Below are 19,822 nucleotides of genomic sequence, written 5' to 3' on the forward strand. Positions count from 1 at the left end.
TTCGTCATCAAGAGAAAAGAAACTAAGAGAGAACCAAGAGCCCCAAGGCCATGCCACCCAAACACAAGGCTAAAGGGACACCAATCTAGGGTCCATTAAGCTTTTGTCACGAAGATAGGTTTTCCTGGATCCCTTTTCAGACTCCTTTTGTAAGAGGCAAACCCAAAATGACAGGAAACAGCTTAAGACATCACTGAAATGGTAGACGCAATTGGAATTGACAGACTCAGTTGGAGAAGGTCTCCATAATTTGACATTCAAACAAATGGGCTCTATTTAACATTGAAATATCTTGACAAGGCTTGCCTTGTGCTCCTCCAGCCTGCAAACTCCAGAAGAAACCCTCTTCCTTGTGTAGAGCAGACTGAAGCAGGAAGTAGGAATCAATTAAGTATTGTTTGCTTTCTATGGAATAAAGAAAAAGACATTTCACCCTCATTTCACATATCTCACAAGCCTGGTTTGCTATTAAAGATGCTACTTTTATTTCTTCATTCTGTAATTTCAAAGTTACTGATGCTGATTTCTTCTACTCCTGCTTTTGCTTTCCGCTAGGTGTTCACACGGAAGCTGGAGGAAGTAGGGCGTGTTCTGTTTCTCATTTCCCTTACCCAGAAGATCCCCACTGCCCACAAGCAGTCCCACGTCTCCATGCTTCAGGAAGACCTCCTCCGACTGCCCTCATTCCCCCGAAGTGCTATTGATGCCGAGTTTTCCCTCTTCAGTGATCCTCAAGGTATCAAGAAATAAGTGTTTCCTCTGTTGGTCTTTTTCCCCATACCATTGTTTTGTTTTCATCCCAAGAGCATCTTATTCTGAGGATGTCCCTAAGCCAGTGCAGTAGAATCACCTCTAAGCCTAGGATGAGACCTGAGAACTTTAACTATTTGCTTTTCCCAGAACCAAACTTTGAGACCACTGTTCTAAGCTTATTACAGACAACTGAAAGAAGTGGTATGGCATTATTAAACCAGTATACTAGGAAAAGAGCTACTATTTATATGAAGTTTATCCTAATGTGACAGAAATCAGAACAGTGATTTCCTCTCTGTGGAAGGTGCAGGCCGTGAATTTCTGGGAAAAAGACATGAGGGAACTTTATGGGGTGATGGAAATGGTCTATGTATTGGTTGGGGTACTGGTTACATGAATGTGTTTTTCTGTCAAATTATACCTGGAATAAAGAAAAAGAAAAAGGAAGGAGAGAGAGATAGAGAGAAAGGAATAGAGAGAGACCAGATATAACACCTAGATTTATTTCTGTTATTAATTTGGGGCAGTTTACTTAAATTAATATTCCTATACCTCAACCTTCTCATCCAGAAGCCACAGAGCTATAGTGGAAAGAGCTCTAGTCTGATCAATAGTTAGTAAGAAGACCCGGGACTACTTCCAGCCTTGCCATTTTCCAGTTGAATCATTTCTCTTAAAGCCACAGCTTATTCAGCAGCAAAACGCTGCAAATGTCTGCCCTGTCTTGTCCACAGAGTTGACTCAAAGAGGTGATGATGAAGGTCCTTTGAGAGCTAGGAAGTGTTATGCCAAGACCAGGCAATATTGTGCTGGAAAACATTTCAGCAGTGGATCTTTATATTCCTGCATCAGGACAAATGGAAAGCAGCAGTACGCTCAGCTTTGTTGTCCTCTCACGCTGACAGGATTGGCATGGGGTTAATATGGTCTCCTCTGTTTCATGTTCTCACAGCTGGGAAGGAACTGTTTGGCCTGGATACTCTTCAGAAAAGCCTGTGGATCCAGCTCCTAGAGGAGATGTTCCTGGGCATGCCCAGCGAGTTTCCCTGGGGAGATGAAATCATGCTTTTCCTCAACGTTTTTAATGGGGCTCTGATCCTCCACCCCGAAGACAGCGCCCTCCTCAGGCAGTATGCAGCCACTGTCATCAACACAGCTGTGCACTTCAATCATCTCTTCTCTCTCAGTGGCTACCAGTGGATCCTTCCAACCATGCTGCAGGTGCCGGGAATCCCTCTCCTAGCCAGAAACTAACTCAAGTATTGCTCATATCTAGCAGTTCAACAGGATGTGTAACTGAAACTGTTAATGAAATCCTCCTATACATTTTCAAGAATTCACAATATTCCATTCTACCCTGGGCGTGGCATATGCCTTCCCATTGATGCCAGTGGTTCTCGAAGCACAGTCCCTGGCCGGCAGCATCCGCACCCCTGGGTGTTTGTTTTGGTTCCCATCTTACACTTACTGAATCAAAAACTCTTGGGTTGAGGCCCAGCAGTCTGTGTTTTAACAAGAATTCCAGGTGGTTATGAAACCTTAGAAAGTTTGAGAACCACTGCTGTTTTGGCAAATGTTCACCTGATGTTTTTCTCTGATCTGTATTTGAACAGAGATATTCATTGCTGTTTACGTTTGGTAAGATAGGATTGGAAGACTGGGCTTAGCAGGAGTGTTTCTGTTTACTTATGGCTAATGAGTAATTCTATTCCACGAATATTTACTATACTCAGGGTGGGCCTGGGTGCTCATCTAGTTTTCTATTTTTACAGATATTTTAATATAAATTATGAAAGTAGTGCATGTCTGTACAAAGTGGAGCCTGCTCAGCCATCAGCAGCAAGGAATTGACCTTTCATATCACTGGGGTTCTCTGAAATATTTTTAAATAGTTGTAGTTCTTTCCAATTTGTGTAACTTTTTTACTGACTACATTGAGGGAAATTCAGAAAATAAAGTTTTAAAAAAATAAAGATCACCTATAATCCTCCCTCCCAGACAAAACCGTTGTTTACATTTCTTCAAAATTCTGGTGTACTATTATACACACACAGACACACAATACACACCTTTTGAAACAAAACAAAATACAAAAGTAGAATCCTACCATACAGTCAAGTTTGTGATCTTTTCTTTTTCTCATATAACACTAAAAATATCATGGGCATTTTTTCATGTAGCTACATTTAACTCTATTACCATTTTAAGTAACCGCATATTATTCCATTGTATGCATGTACCATAATTCACTTAACCAACCCCCTTTATGAATAAATTATTTCAAGTCTTCCACTTTTATTAAAAAAATCCTTACAGCAGACCTTAAATATACTGCTATGTAAATTTGCCCAATTCTTTCCATGGGATAAAGTCCTAGTCACAAACTTCTTGGGAAGAAATATTTTTAGATTTTTACTTTTATGTTTATTACAAAATTCCTGTCTAAGAAGGTTATACTCTCTTAGACTCCCCTCAACAAGTTTATGAAATTAGCTACTTCCCATGGCTACAAGTTTGAAAAGCACACACAACTTTGATATGTTGTCAGGGTATTTTCTGATATGTGACATTTTTCTGTAGGTGTACTCTGACTATGAAAGCAATCCCCAGTTGCGTCAAGCCATTGAATTTGCCTGCCACCAGTTCTATATTCTACATCGGAAGCCCTTTGTGCTGCAGTTGTTTGCTAGTGTTGCCCCTCTCCTGGAGTTCCCTGTAAGTAAGCTCTCTTTCTTTGACCGATGTAACAGGATTGCCATAATTCATTTCTCTTCAAGTAGACAGGCACTTCTCTTGTGGCTGACCCTCATCTCAGCCTCTAGGAAATAGGCAGACCATATATCCACATTTTACTGTTCAATTAATGAAAGAGGTAGAAGGTAGCAAATGATAAAAAGATGATTTCTCAATCCTTATTCCTTTCTGTTACTATCTACCGTTTACCCTGCTTTCCTTTTCTTTTTCTTCAGAGCATTTATCATCATCTCACTTGTTATCCTTGTATTTGTTTCACTTTTATGATTCTACCACACTCCACCAATAGAATTTAAGCTCAATGAAAGCAGGACTTTTGTCTGTGGTTTTTGTTTATTTGTTTGTTTGCCTTGTTGTTGTTTTGCTATAAGCTCAGTGCACAGAATGGTACCTGACCCACAGTAGGAATTTAATAAATAGTCATTGTTTTAGTGAATGAATCAAGGCCATCTTAAATAGATTTGAAATGGCAACTATCTCTATTTTGGGGAGATATTATCAAATAAGATCTGCAGAATTCCCAAAAATGTTAAAATAATCATCTGTTCCCCAAGCAACATTTAGAAGTATTCAACCAGTCCAGTATAGAAATCTCCTTTGAGAACTCTGAGTCCTGCCATCATGAAATGCACATATTTCTCTATTTCTGTGAGTGAACATAAATATCTCTTTTGTAGTAAATTAGCATTTATTAGAAGCCTGAAAAGTCAGGTCCAAAATCATGCAGTAGTGTTGGTGGATGAAGAATTATGTAAGCAGACAACCAGGTAGATGTGGTTGTAATTGTTGTTGGTGATCGTGTTTATGAAATTAGAATTCCTGGTCAAACCATATCAGTACTGAGGTGAGAATCATAAAATAAAATTGCTTTTCTTTGTACAGGATGCTGCCAATAACGGGCCCAGCAAAGGCGTGTCAGCTCAGTGCCTTTTTGACTTGCTGCAGTCTCTGGAAGGAGAGACCACTGATATATTAGACATCTTAGAGTTGGTTAAAGCTGAGAAGCCTCTGAAGTCGTTAGGTAAAAGCAAAACTCCCCTGACATGCTTTTTTTCTTTGCAGTTAAAGAAAAAATTAACCCTATATTGAATATTTTAAACTGCATCAGAACAGCAAAAATAAATAGACCAGTGGTGTAACTTGAATGAAGACATTTTTCTATCTCCAATTTTCCTTAAATATCTTAAGGATCCTAAAGAGTAAGGATTTCTCTGTCAGGAAAATTATATTCGAATGATGTTAGATGGAACACTGATCTAGCACTGCAGTTTTCCAAAAATTGGTTTATCCTAGGCAAGTCTAAGTGAATGTCCCCACTAAGTAATTGTTTATTATCATGGAATATGTAAAGCTAGAGGTAATTCAAAGACCAGACCTCATGTTTAGACCATCTAAATATTCATCAGTGTTGTCTATGAACTGCTCCCAAAAAGCATTTTTATTTCTGATACAATTGCAGGTTTATTCAAAAGCAGTAAACAGATTTTTCACCTCCTTTGGATGGAAAAATGGAAAACTTTTTAAAGTTTAGGAATAAAATCTAAGAAAGTTATGGCTACAAAATATAATTGGAAAGAAAATGTTAGTCCTTATAGCAAGTTCTTCTTTATCCCTGGCAGAATCCATTCTGATTTTGTGCCTTGTCCTTTCAGATTTCTGCTATGGAAATGAGGACCTGACATTCTCTATCAGTGAAGCCATAAAGCTCTGTGTCACTGTGGTGGCATATGCTCCTGAATCCTTCAGAAGGTAATAACAGCCCTTTAGTCTATGCCTTGCGGTAAGTAAAGATGGCAAAGGAAAGAAAACTCAATGAATGCAAGGGTTATGTTTGGTAATATCAGCCTGTAATGTTCTATGAGGTAAGTTTTTAGAAGCAAAATTTAGGAATCTTGTCATAGCAAAGTTCTGGAAAATATAGTAGACCCTCAGTAACTGGAAATCCCCTAATTTGGAATTTGTGCAGTAGCTAAGACATTTAGTTTTGCTTAGAAAATATTTTCCTTATGTGTAATCTAAATTAATAGCAAACAGAACTTCATAACAGACATTTAAAGTACTTACAAAAACTCTTTCAAGGACCAGTAAGAATTCCTGTCACATAAAAAGCAAGAATATAAATCTTGCCTGACATTGAGCCAAGTGCAAGAAATATGAAAGGCTCAGGTGGAGAGTGTCATCCCAATTTCAGGATGCTGTCTCTAGTGTGATACATAAACTGATATGTGAAATTAAAAGAAGTCTTCTTAAAGCAGAGATGGTAACTCAAATGGATTTTGGATAGCCCCCTTTTATGCAGTGCACCTCCCTAAAAATACTGTACTATGGGTCCACTCCTCTAAATATGTTTCATAATGCTGGTTTAACCAACCCTTTGACTTTTCCTCCAATTGTATCAGTGTAAGAACTTTCTCCTTCTCTACTTCTCATGCTAACTTGATCTTTTCTTACAATACCTAAATCCATAAATAAGATGCTTAGCAGATTTTATTTTATCATATGTGCCAATTTGAAACTGTTGTGTACCCCGGAAAAGCCATGTTCTTTAATCCTCTTCAGTATTGCTGGATGGGATCTTTTTATTGTTTCCTTGGAAATGTGAAATCCAATTGTGGGTGGTACCTCTTGATTAGATGGTTTCTGTGGAGATGTGTCTCCACCCATTCAAGGTAGGTTTGCTTACTGGAGCCCTTTAAGAGGGAACCATTTTGGAAAAAAAACAGAGCCAACAGAGCCCACGCAGCGAGAGATCTTTGGAGATGCAGAAGGAAAACACCCCCAGGGAAGCCTTATGAAATGAAGAGAGAAAGCCAGCAGATATTGCCATTTTCCCTCACAGCTGTGAGAGAAACCCCGGGCTTCATCAGCCCTTTCTTTGGAGTTAAGGTATCTTTCTCTCAACGCCTTAATTTGGACATTTTTCACAGCCTTAGAGCTGTGAACTTACAACCTAATAAATTCTCTTTTTAAAAACCATTCCATTTCTGTTATATTGCATTCCAGCAGCTTACAAACTAAAACACCATATCCTTAATATATCTGTAATTATCCTCTTGTGTCCAACATGGTACTCGGTTGCATTGAAGCTATAACAGTAGACATTTATGGAATAGATGAATCAGACAGCAGCCAACTCTGGATTTTTCCTGCTATTTCTCCCTTCTGTAATTCCATCCCAGATATTTCTTTGGGATCAGAAAATCATTTGAAAAAAAATTGAGATTGGCAGTAATCATCTCATTACTTTAACCTCCATTTTCTCTAACTTTCGAGAGAAAGGACTGATACATTCATTCCAGGCTGTTACTCCTCCGTTCAGACTTCCAGATTTTGGGTTAGCATTTTTCTGATATACATGTAAAGAACTGAGACTGTGAATTCCTGTCATACAAAGAGCAAGAATATAAATGTTGCCTGAGTGTCATTCCACCTCCAGGATTCTGGTTTTGATCTATGCCAGAGTCACCTCCATTGACTTTACCTTCTCAGATCAACTGATGATCTGTCCATGTTCTTGGGTTGAGTTGTGACTCTGACTAAAGTTCAAAGTGAAAGGAACATGGCTAGTGATTCATTTGGTTAAGAGGGCCAGAGAGCCAGCACCTGCACGTTCAAGTCAGTCTGGTTTCAACCTACTAGTCAAGCCTAACCTGGAACATCTGTAGATCTTGGTTTGTGGAACATTGGGTAGAAAAACAAAATTGGTCTGAAAGTAAAAGGCAGTAATCTACTTGGGATGCAGTTACTTGGGGTTTACAGTGTTATAGATCATTCCAAATTCTGAATTTCTTCTGTATGATCATTATCTCCTTATTATTCATTTATCACATTCCCATACTCTTTAAACTTGTTCCTGGTTTTCAGTTAGAATGGAAAATGTTGACCCCATTTTTGCAGCTGTATTATTTTAACTCGGTGGACATTTTGTCCTTACACTTTGAGCCCAACAGTATTTAAACTTTTAAAATACAAACATTTTAATCAAAATTGTATCATGATAAATTATCATTAAGGGGCAATTTTCCAAAGTTAATTTCCTTATACTGGTTTAATTCCTTGATCAGTCTTTTTATGTTGCACATCAGCCACTTCCAAATTTTCCCTTTTCATTTTTTTATCAGTTATTTTCATAGGGATCACTTTCTTTCTATGTGAAAGTAAAGATTAAATTCACTGGTTAGTTTTTATAAGACTTATTTTATTTTGGTCTATATCAAACTTGCCAATTAGAGATTTATCATTTTGAGCTTGTGTATTTCAGGTTTTGCTCATTATTTCTATCAGTTTGCAAGCCAGATTTCATTGCTGTCACAAATGTAGTTCCTCTAACAGTTCAATTTATTCATTGATAACAAATTTTGCTAAGTGATGTTTTAGCCATAGTCAGTTTATTTTAAGCTAAATAATTATTTCAGAATATTATGAATTGGTGTTTGTACTTATTTTTTTAAGTCTTTAATGGATTTTAATCCAAGAAGAAATCATAAGCAACTGACAACTTGTCAGATATACCCAGACTGCTTTATTATTCAAGATTAAATATATAATACAATGCTTTTATAGTCTTCCATCACTTGCATAACCAAATGGTAGGGTCAAAACATCCTACTCACTTGTAAGATGATCTCTGCCCCTATTCCATAATACATCCCCTGTCCCCTGGCTACAAATAGTCTCTCTTGACTCAGCTCCTATAGAAATTTATTTTTGTAGTATGTCTCATGAAATTTGTTGATCAGTTGTCTTGAGGTACTGAATGTGAAGTTGCCTCATGCCATTCTGCCTCTTACCACCGTATTTGTAAACCTAAGAAACCCCATGGAGAAAATGCATGCAGTTTATTCTTGCCACAACCTCTGTTCTAAATCCTTGCTTTCCTTTTCAGAGTGAAATATCATAGCCATTTTGAGGACCAGATTTATTCTTCCGTAATTCCTGAACCAGTACTAGTCCTAAGAGTTGGGGGTTTCTCGGAGGAGGGGAAAGGCACAATGACTAGTCTCCCACTTTTTAGCCCACAGTCCAAACAAATCAACAAAGATAAGGCGGAATTTGCCTTTATAACTGTCATGGTTAGGGACAGGTGTCAACTTGGCCAAGTTGTGGTACCTGTTCATCTGATTGGGCAAGCGCTGGCCTGTCTGTTGCAATGAGGACATTTCATAGGATTAGGTCATGATCACGTCAGCTACATCCACAGCTGATTCCATTTGTAATCAGCCAAAGGGGAGTGTCTTCTGCAATTAGTGATGCTAAATCCAATCATGGGAAGCCTTTTAAGGAGGACTCAGAGGAGACAAGTTCCATTCCTGCTTTGGCTGGTGAGCCTCTCCTGTGGAGTTCATCCAGGCCATCCATTGGAGTCATCGGCTTCGCAGCCTGCCCTGTGGATTTTGGACTCTGCGTTCCTACGGTCACGTGAGACACTTTCATAAATTTTGTATTTGCAAGTGGTCCCTGTTGATTCTGTTTCTCTAGAGAACCCTAACTAATACATCTTGGTACCAGGAGTGGTTCTTAAGGAACAGAATCTTAAACATGGGTTTTTATGAATGGTTTTCTACTCTGACTGGGCTCAGAGACACTAAGGACTCTGATTCCCGTAATCAGAATGACACTCCCAATCCATGGACTGAGTTGGCAAAGGAGATAGTCAAAATATCATCATTCGATTCTCCTAATGCTTCGCTTGTACGAAGCCAGACTCTGGGGGATAATGTTTTTGACACCTTTACAGGGTTTTGTAGAAATAAGAGTTATAGAGATGTTGGTTGGTTGTTGTTAGATACACTGTCTACATTAAAGGGTGAAAGGGATGGGCTTAAGGCTTCAAACAAGAAGCTTAAGTGCCGTCTGAAAGATGTAGAGGTTTCTATGAGTATCCTGAAGGAAAATTTTATTTCCTGTAGCCGTAGACTTGAGATCTCTGAAAATCAGACTCAGAATCTTATTGTTAGAGTAGCAACTTTACAACTTAAACTGAAATCTCAGTCTTGCATGGTGTCTGCCGTTAAAGTGAGGGCATTGATTGGAAAGGAGTGGGACCCTGAAAAATGGGATGGTGACATATGGATTGATAATGATGTTGGGGGTGAGGTTGAAACCCTAGACCATGCTGAGCCTTCTTTAGATAACCCTGTAATAGTCTGCCCTGAGGACATAGCCGCCCCACCTCCAGCCTGCCTTGAGGAATTGGCCACCCAACCTCCTCCTGAAGGGATTAGCCCTAGAGTTATTAATCCTGTTTCACCAGATGAAGCTGCAAATGAAAGCCCTGAAGCAAATGGCTTGGAAGATATTTCTAATTCTTTTCATGACCCACCCCCACCACCCCTCATTTCTTCTAGACCTATAACTAGACTAAAGTCCCAACAGGCCCCTAAAGGTGAGGTACAAAGTATCACACATGAGGAGGTACGTTATACTCCAAAAGAACTGTGTGAGTTTTCCAATTTATATAGACAGAAATCAGTGGAATATGTGTGGCAATGGATTTTAAGAGTGTGGGATAATGGTGGGAGGAATATAAGGCTGGATCAGGCTGAATTTATTGATATGGGCCCACTAAGCAGAGATTCTGCATTCAATGTTACAGCTAGAGCAGTTAGAAAAGGTGTTAACAGCTTGTTTGGGTGGTTGGTTGAAACATGGATCAAAAGGTGGCCAACATTACCTGAGGTTGAAATGCCAGAACTGCCCTGGTATAATGTAGATGAGGGGATCCAGAGGCTTAGAGAGATTGGGATGTTAGAGTGGATTTATCATGCAAAGCCTGCTCTTACACCCCAGGAATGTCCAGAGGATGCACCTTTTACCAGAACAGTGAGAAATAAATTTGTGAGACTAGCACCATCATCCCTCAAGAGCTCTGTGGTTGCACTTCTCTGTAGGTCAGATATTACTGTAGGAACTGCTGTCACTGAGCTGGAATCCTTAAACACAATGGGGATGACAGGATCCCGAGTTGGCAGAAGCCAGGTGGCAGCACTTAATCACCAAAGACAGGGTAGACGTGGGTATAATAGACAACAAACTCAAAGGAGGCATCAAAATTATATGACACGCAGAGATTTGTGGCATTGGCTAGTAAATCATGGGGTGCCTAGAAATACAATAGAAGGGCAGTCTACTAAATTCTTGTTGGAGCTGTATAAACAAAAGAGTTCTAGGTCAAGGGAACAGAAGTCTAACCTGAATTACAAAAACACAGAGTCACGGCCCCTTAACCAATTTCCAGACTTGAAACAGTTTACAGACCCTGAGCCCCTTGAATGAAGGGGAGGCCAGGTCCCTATGGGGGAGAAACCTGTTACACTGCCACAAATTTATACTGTTAACCTTCCTCTAAGTCTTCCCCAAGGAGACCAACGGCCTTTTACCAGGGTAACTGTGCATTGGGGAAAAGGAAATGATCAGATATTTCGGGGATTATTAGACACTGGTTCAGAAGTGACATTAATTCCAGGGGACCCAAAACGTCACTCTGGACCACCAGTCAGAGTGGGGGCTTATGGAGGCCAGGTGATCAATGGAGTTTTAGCTCAGGTCCGTCTCACAGTGGGTCCAGTGGGCCCCCGGACCCATCCTGTAGTTATTTCCCCAGTTCCGGAAAGTATAATTGGCATAGACATACTGAGCAACTGGCAGAATCCCCACGTTGGTTCTCTAACTCGTGCAGTGAGGGCTATTATGGTGGGAAAGGCCAAGTGGAAGCCACTAGAACTGCCCTTACCAAGCAAAATAGTAAATCAAAAGCAATACCGTATTCCTGGAGGGATTGCAGAGATTACTGCCACTCTTAAGGACTTGAAAGATGCAGGGGTGGTGATTCCCACCATATCCCTGTTCAACTCTCCCATTTGGCCTGTGCAGAAAACAGATGGGTCTTGGAGAATGACAGTGGATTATCGTAAACTCAATCAGGTGGTAACTCCAATTGCAGCTGCTGTTCCAGATGTAGTATCACTGCTTGAGCAAATCAATACATCCCCTGGTACCTGGTATGCAGCTATTGATCTGGCAAATGCTTTTTTCTCAATAGCTATTAGTAAGGACCACCAGAAACAGTTTGCTTTCAGCTGGCAAGGTCAGCAATATACTTTCACTGTCCTACCTCAGGGGTATATCAACTCTCCAGCCCTATGTCATAATCTTGTTCGCAGAGACCTTGATTGTTTCTCCCTCCCACAAGACATCACACTGGTCCATTATATTGATGATATCATGTTGATTGGACCTAGTGAGCAAGAAGTAGCAACTACTCTAGATTTACTGGTAAGGCATTTGCGTGTAAGAGGATGGGAGATAAATCCAACAAAAATACAGGGGCCTTCCACCTCAGTAAAATTTCTAGGTTTCCAGTGGTGTGGGGCATGTCGAGATATCCCTTCTAAGGTGAAGGATAAATTGTTGCATCTGGCCCCTCCCACAACCAAAAAAGAGGCACAACGCCTAGTTGGTCTTTTTGGATTTTGCCGGCAACATATTCCTCATTTGGGTGTGCTACTCCGGCCCATTTATTGAGTGACCAGAAAAGCTGCTAATTTTGAGTGGGGACCTGAACAAGAGGAGGCTCTGCGACAGGTCCAGGCTGCTGTGCAAGCTGCTCTGCCACTTGGGCCATATGATCCAGCAGATCCAATGGTGCTGGAAGTGTCAGTGGCAAATAGAGATGCTGTCTGGAGACTTTGGCAGGCCCCTATAGGAGAATCACAATGCAGACCCTTAGGATTCTGGAGCAAAGCCTTACCATCTGCTGCAGATAACTACTCTCCTTTTGAGAAACAGCTTTTGGCCTGCTACTGGGCCTTAGTAGAGACTGAACGCTTAACCATGGGCCACCAAGTTACCATGAGACCTGAGTTGCCTATCATGAGTTGGGTGTTGTCTGACCCACCAAGCCATAAAGTTGGGCGTGCACAGCAGCACTCTATTGTAAAGTGGAAATGGTATATACGAGATAGAGCCAGAGCAGGTCCTGAAGGCACAAGTAAGTTACATGAAGAAGTGGCACAAATGCCCATGGTTTCCGCTCCTGCTGCCACATTACCTTCTCTTTCCCAGACCAGAGCTATGGCCTCTTGGGGAGTTCCTTACAGTGAATTGACTGAGGAAGAGAAAACTCGGGCCTGGTTTACAGATGGTTCAGCACGATATGCAGGTACCACCCGAAAGTGGACAGCTGCAGCATTACAACCCCTTTCTGGGGTGTCCTTGAAAGACAGTGGTGGGGGGAAATCCTCCCAATGGGCAGAACTTCGAGCAGTGCACCTGGTTGTTCATTTTGCTTGGAAGGAAAACTGGCCAGAGGTGCGTTTGTATACTGACTCATGGGCTGTTGCTAATGGTTTGGCTGGATGGTCAGGGACTTGGAAAGACCATAATTGGAAAATTGGTGACAAAGAGGTCTGGGGGAGAAGTATGTGGATAGACCTTTCTGAGTGGGCTAAAAACATGAAGATATTTGTGTCCCATGTGAATGCACACCAGAAGTGACTTCAGCAGAGGAAGATTTTAATAATCAAGTGGATAAGATGACCTGTTCTATGGATACCAGTCAGCCTCTTTCCCCAGCAACTCCTGTCATTGCCCAATGGGCTCATGAACAAAGTGGTCATGGTGGTAGGGATGGAGGTTATGCATGGGCTCAGCAACATGGACTTCCACTCACCAAGGCTGACCTGCCTACAGCCACTGCTGAGTGCCCAATCTGCCAGCAGCAGAGACCCACACTCAGCCCCCGATATGGTACCATCCCCCGAGGTGACCAGCCAGCTACATGGTGGCAGGTTGATTACATTGGACCACTCCCTTCATGGAAGGGGCAGCGATTTGTTCTAACTGGAATAGACACATACTCTGGATATGGGTTTGCTTTCCCTGCACGCAATGCTTCTGCCAAAACTACTATCCGTGGGCTTACAGAATGCCTTATCCATCGTCATGGTATTCCACATATCATTGCTTCGGATCAAGGAACACACTTCACAGCAAATGAAGTGCGGGAATGGGCGGATGCTCATGGAATTCTCTGGTCTTACCATGTTCCCCATCATCCAGAAGCAGCTGGATTGATAGAATGGTGGAATGGCCTTTTGAAAACTCAATTACGGTGCCAACTAGGTGGCAAAAACTTGAAAGGCTGGGGTAATGTTCTCCAGGAAGCTGTGTATGCTCTGAATCAGCGTCCGCTGTATGGTGCTGTTTCTCCCATAGCCAGGATCCATGGGTCCAGGAACCAAGGGGTGGAAATGGGTGTGGTGCCACTCACTATTACTCCTAGTGATCCACTAGGAAAATTTTTGCTTCCTGTCCCTGCTACCCTGAGTTCTGCTGGTCTACAGGTTTTAGTTCCAAAACGGGGTGTGCTTTCTCCAGGAGAAACAACAGTGATACCAATGAACTGGAAGTTAAGATTGCCACCTGGCCATTTTGGGCTACTTATGCCTCTGGATCAACACACCAAGAAGGAAATTACATTATTGTCTGGGGTAATTGACCCTGACTATCAGAAGGAAGTAGGACTGCAACTACATAATGGAGGTAAAGAAGAGTTTTCTTGGAATATAGGAGATCCCCTGGGGCGTCTATTAGTACTACCATGCCCTGTGATTAAAATCAATGGAAAACTGCAACAACACAATCCAGGCAGGACCACTAATGGCTCTGAGACTTCAGGAATGAAGGTTTGGGTCACCCCACCAGGCAAAGAACCACAGCCAGCTGAAGTGCTTGCTGAGGGGAAAGGGAATATGGAATGGGTAGTGGAAGAAGGTAGTGATAAATATGAACTTCGACCACGTGATCAGTTACAGAAACGAGGACTATAATGCTGTTTTGTTTGTGTTATACTATTTAAGTTGTAAGATATCAAGTTTAAGAATGAATGTTGCCCAAGGATTTGCACCCTATTCTGGAGAGATTTAATGTGTTTCCAGTTATATGCAGGACAGTTGAGTATTGTCAGGTAAAAGAAAAAATGTGTGCTTATTTGTTTTCATTTGGAAATTAAGTATGGTCTAAGGTGATATATATATATATATATGTGCCAAGTTGACAAGGGGTGGACTGTCATGGTTAGGGACAGGTGTCAACTTGGCCAAGTTGTGGTACCTGTTCATCTGATTGGGCAAGCGCTGGCCTGTCTGTTGCAATGAGGACATTTCATAGGATTAGGTCATGATCACGTCAGCTACATCCACAGCTGATTCCATTTGTAATCAGCCAAAGGGGAGTGTCTTCTGCAATTAGTGATGCTAAATCCAATCATGGGAAGCCTTTTAAGGAGGACTCAGAGGAGACAAGTTCCATTCCTGCTTTGGCTGGTGAGCCTCTCCTGTGGAGTTCATCCAGGCCATCCATTGGAGTCATCGGCTTCGCAGCCTGCCCTGTGGATTTTGGACTCTGCGTTCCTACGGTCACATGAGACACTTTCATAAATTTTGTATTTGCAAGTGGTCCCTGTTGATTCTGTTTCTCTAGAGAACCCTAACTAATACAATAACTGATAAAGACTAAGGAGGAAGATAGAACTAGACACAGAACTGCTCTGAAAACTCATGGCATGGAGGGGAGAACTCTTATTCTGTTGGCAAGCTCTTCCAGAAAGAAGGAAAGTGCCAAGCTGATTGCACCTGGTATATCTTTATAAATTTGCCACTCGGTTTATCCATCCCCCAGAACCAATTGAATAAAGGGTGAGGACAATACTAATTAAGCTCTCTCTACTGGAATAAAGCATGAGGAGTAAGATGTGATTGTAACACTCCCAGATTTTTGTTGTTTTAAACAACAGAGATTAAATGTTAGGCCAGGGATTATCCAGGGGTGTGGCTGTGGCCTTCAGAGTAAATCTCAGTCTGACATCTTGGTCCTGCTCCTACTGTCCTTAGGCTCTTTCTCCAAACCGCAGCTTTAGAAATGGTTCCAGAATAGATCAAAACTATGCATTTCGTTAACTTCAAGCCCACCTTGTACCTGAGTTTAAAAATTTACTTTGTTTTATTTTCTACACCGAATATATCCAGCTACATAGTTAAATAGGGTATATCAGAGATTCTGCAGTGAGATTAAATGACAATGTTAAGACGCTACAATAATGAAAGGCATAAAAATTCTTCCATAATAAAATGCCAACAACATCAAAAACCCAAAATTTGACTTAAAAATTCTCCCATTATCAAATTCCTGATGAAACATGAAATCCTCTTTCAAGTTAGAATCCAAACACATTGACGTTAAAGGCCAAAGTGCAATATTGTTAAATTCAATTAAAATTTAAAACCAATTTGCAAATGACATGATTCTATTCTTAGAAAATCCTGAGAAACCAATACAGAGTTACTTGAGCTAATAAACAAATCCAGCAAAGTGGTGGGATATAAAATTATTGTGCAAAAATGAGTAATGTTTCTATACACAAGTAATGACCTAACTGACGAGTGACTTAAGGGAAAAAAAGCCATTCAGAATAGCAAATAAAAGAATCAAGTATCTAGGAATGAACTTAACTAGGGACATAAAAAACTTGTACACAGAAAACTATATAACTGCTAGAAGAAATCAAAGAAGGTCTAAATAGGAGGAAAGACATGCCCTGCTCATGGACAGGAAAGTTAAATATAGTTAAGATATCAGTTCTACCCAATTTGATCTACAGATTCACTGCAGTACCAATCAAAATTCCAACAACCTACTTTGAAGACTTGGAAAAGCTAGATACTAAATTAATCTGGAAGGGAAGGGGACCCCAGATAGCTAAAAGCATCCTAAGAAAAAGAAGAATGATATGGGAAGGTTAATACTTGCTGAATTAAAACTTATTATAAAGTCATAGTGGTCAAAACAGGATGGTATTGGCACAAAGATAGAAGTATTGACCAATGGAACTGAATTGAGAGTGCAGAAATAGACCACCAAATCGATGGTCAATTGTCTTCAAAGTCCCCAAATCCATTGAACTGGGATCAAAATATTCTTTTCAGTAAATAGGCATGGAACTGGATATCAACAGCCAAAAGAATGAAAGAGGACCCTTACCTTAGACTCTATGCAAAAATTAACTCTAATTGGATCAAACACCTAAATAAGAACCAGTACCGTAAAGCTCCTAGAAGAAAATGTAGGGGAACATTTTCAAGACCTAGTAATAGGACATACCTTCCTAAACCTTACACCCAAAGCATAAGCAACAAATGGAAAAATAGATAAATGGGAACTCCTCAAAATCAAATGCTTGTGTGTCTCAAAGACTTTCTCAAAAAGTTAAGGAGGTGGCCAACTCAATGGGAGAAAATATTTGGAAATCACACATCGGTTAAAGGTTTGATATACAGTGTACGTAAAGAAATCATACAACACAACAGCAAAAGAATAGACAACCCAATTATAAAATGGGTTAAAGATATGAATTGGGATTTTATCTGAGATTCTACAAAGGTTCCATGCACTTTGATAACTTTTCAGAAACCTACAACCTCCAGATGGGTCTCTGGACTAGATAAATCCTGAAATGCAGAGAGGCTAGTCTCTCCACAACATCAACTACTTCCATCCCCCTATCCCATATTATCAACAGCCCTTTTCTACGTGAAAATGTTAGAATGGGCATAGCCTAAAGAGTGGGAGAAAGACCATATAAATATGCCCATAATGACTCAATACAAGTGACTAGCATGAATTTCCTGAACATGGATGTGCTGGTTTGAAAGGATGTATGTCCCCTTCTAGGCTTTTCTAAAGCCATGTTTTAATCTAAATCCCATTTCATGAAGGCAGAATAATCCCTATTCAATACTGTATGTTTGAAACTGTAATCAAATCATCTCCCTGGAGATGTGATTTAATCAAGAGTGGTTGTTAAACTGGATTAGATGACGACATGTCTCCACCCATTTGGATGGGTCTTGGTAAGTTTCTGGAGTCCTATAAAAGAGGAAACATTTTGGGGAATGAAAGAGATTCAGAGAGAGCAGAGCAGAACGACATAGCCACGAGAAGCATAGTCCACCAGCCAGCGACCTTTGGGACATGAAGAAGGAAAATGTCTCCCGGGGAGCTTCATGAAACAGGAAGCTAGGAGAAGAAGCTAGCAGATGATGCTTTGTCTGCCACATGCCCTTCCAGATGAGAGAGGAACACTGACCATGTTCACTATGTGCCTTTCCAGATGAGAGAGAAACTGTGACTGTGTTTGCCATGTGCCTTCTCACTTGAGAGAGAAACCCTGAACTTCATCACCTTTTTTGAACCAAGGTATATTTCCTTGGATGCCTTTGATTGAACATTTCTATAGACTTCTTGTAATTGGGACATTTTTTCAGCCTTAGAACTGTAAACTAGCAACTTATTGAATTCCCCTTTTTAAAAGCCATTCCGTTTCTGGTATATTGCATTCCAGCAGCTAGCAAACTAGAACATTATGGAGTAGGTAAGAGATATGTACAGTAGGCTTTTTGGACCCAGTATGTGTCCACGCCAGCATACCACTGCTTATATATGTATTTTAAATAACTTCTTTTATTCTATGGCTTGTAATTTTTCTCCCCTAATGTTGTCTTTTGATGAATAGAGTTCTTAATTTTAGTGTAATCCAGTGTATCAATATTTTCCTTTATTTTAGTACGTTCTGTGTCCTGTTAAGAAATAATCAGCCAACACAAAATTACAAATATACCCCCCTTCTATTATCTTTTAGATGCTTTTAGTTTTTGCCTCCATATTTAGATAAACAATCATCTGGAATCGATTTTTGTATATGATTTAACATAAGGGTCAATATTTATTTTTCCATATGGCTATCCAGTAGACCCAGCACCATTTATGGAAAGACTCATCTTTCCCCAGTGCATTGCAGTGTTGTCTTTGGCATAAATCAAGTGTCTGTGGATTTGTTTCTGAACTTTTTATTCTTTTATATGCCTATTTGTTCATCTTTGTACCGATATCATACTATCTTAATTATAGTTTTATAAGTCTTATATCTGGCACTATAAGTTCTCCACCTTTGTTTTTCTTCAAGATTTTATTCACTATTTTTGGTCCTTTGTTTCCATTTAAAGTTGAGAGTACACTTTTTAATAACCACAGAAATAAAATTTTGACTGGGATTGCATTGACCCTATATATTAATTTGGGAACAATTGACATCATTATATTATTGAATGACCTAAATCAAGAACAGATTTAGCACTCCATTTATTTAAGTCTTTAAAACTTTTCTCCGTTATTTAATTTTTAAATTTCATTTACTAATTGTTTATTCTTGATTTTAGATACTTTTTATAGTTACCTTGCTAAATTAACCTATTAATTCTAATATTTTATCATTAGATCAGTTAGGGTTTTCCATTTAAATAATCATGGCATTTGCAAGACATGACATTTTGGTTACAACCTTTCTAGTCCTTATATCTCCTATTCCTTCCTCTGCCCTTAATGTACGGGCTAGAACTTTTAATCCAAAATAGAATAATATTGATCATAGTAAATGTCCTTGTCCCATTTTTCATCTCAAGAGGAAAACTTCGAATATTCCATCATCAAGAATATTTGCTGTGGAATTTTGATGTATTAGACTATATAAGATTAAGGAAGTTCCTTTTTCTTAATTTACTATGAGTTTTGTTTTGAATGGTTAATCAGTGTTATTATTTTACAGCTATGAATATAAGATTATTTTCATCCTTTAGTTTGTGAATGTGGTAGGTTACGCAGATTGATTTTCAAAGTTAAAACTTCTCTGCATTACTGCAGTAAGCCCAAATTGGTTTTGATATGTTATCATTTTTAGGTATTGCTGGGTTTGGTTTGCTAGTATTTTGTTTACTGTTTTTGCAACTATGTTGGTGAAGAAAGCTTTGTCTGTAGTCTTGTTTTTTTTTTTTTCACATGGACAGGCACCGGTAATCGAACCCAGGTCTCTGACATGGCCAGTGAGAACTCTGCCACTGAGCCACCATTGCACTGCCCTTGCACTTACTTTTGCTTTCAAATTTTGTAAATTCATATATTTAACAAGTGTTTCTTATGAGCAAGATATAGTTGAGCTTTGTTTTGTTATTCAATCAACTCTTATAATCTTTGTCTTTTCATTAGGAGTATTTACTCTGTTTGCATTTAATATAACTAATTATATTTTAAGTTTAAATCTAACATCTTTACTATTTGTCCCATCTATTTGGATTATTTTCTCCTTTTTTCATTTCTTTTTGGATTAACCAAGTATTTTTAACTGTTTTACATTTGAAGTCTAATTTGCTGGATATTAGTATAGCTACTCCTGCTCTTTTCTGGTTGTTATTTGCATGAAATATCT

General features: G+C 39.7%; 1 protein-coding gene across 2 annotated transcripts in view; it reads left to right on the forward strand.

The window, feature by feature from the left end:
* The window catches only part of UNC80 (unc-80 subunit of NALCN channel complex), a 237,327-nt gene that overhangs the window by 169,317 nt on the left and 48,188 nt on the right, over positions 1-19,822 (forward strand). For both annotated transcript variants that reach the window (XM_077154956.1, XM_077154955.1), the window contains 5 exons: positions 556-736; positions 1,706-1,974; positions 3,334-3,468; positions 4,390-4,528; positions 5,160-5,256. In XM_077154956.1, the coding sequence (XP_077011071.1) occupies positions 556-736; positions 1,706-1,974; positions 3,334-3,468; positions 4,390-4,528; positions 5,160-5,256 (821 nt within the window). The remainder of the gene's footprint in view (positions 1-555; positions 737-1,705; positions 1,975-3,333; positions 3,469-4,389; positions 4,529-5,159; positions 5,257-19,822) is intronic.

The sequence above is a fragment of the Tamandua tetradactyla genome, chromosome 3 (assembly GCF_023851605.1).
Source record: "Tamandua tetradactyla isolate mTamTet1 chromosome 3, mTamTet1.pri, whole genome shotgun sequence".
Lineage (NCBI taxonomy): Eukaryota > Metazoa > Chordata > Mammalia > Pilosa > Myrmecophagidae > Tamandua > Tamandua tetradactyla.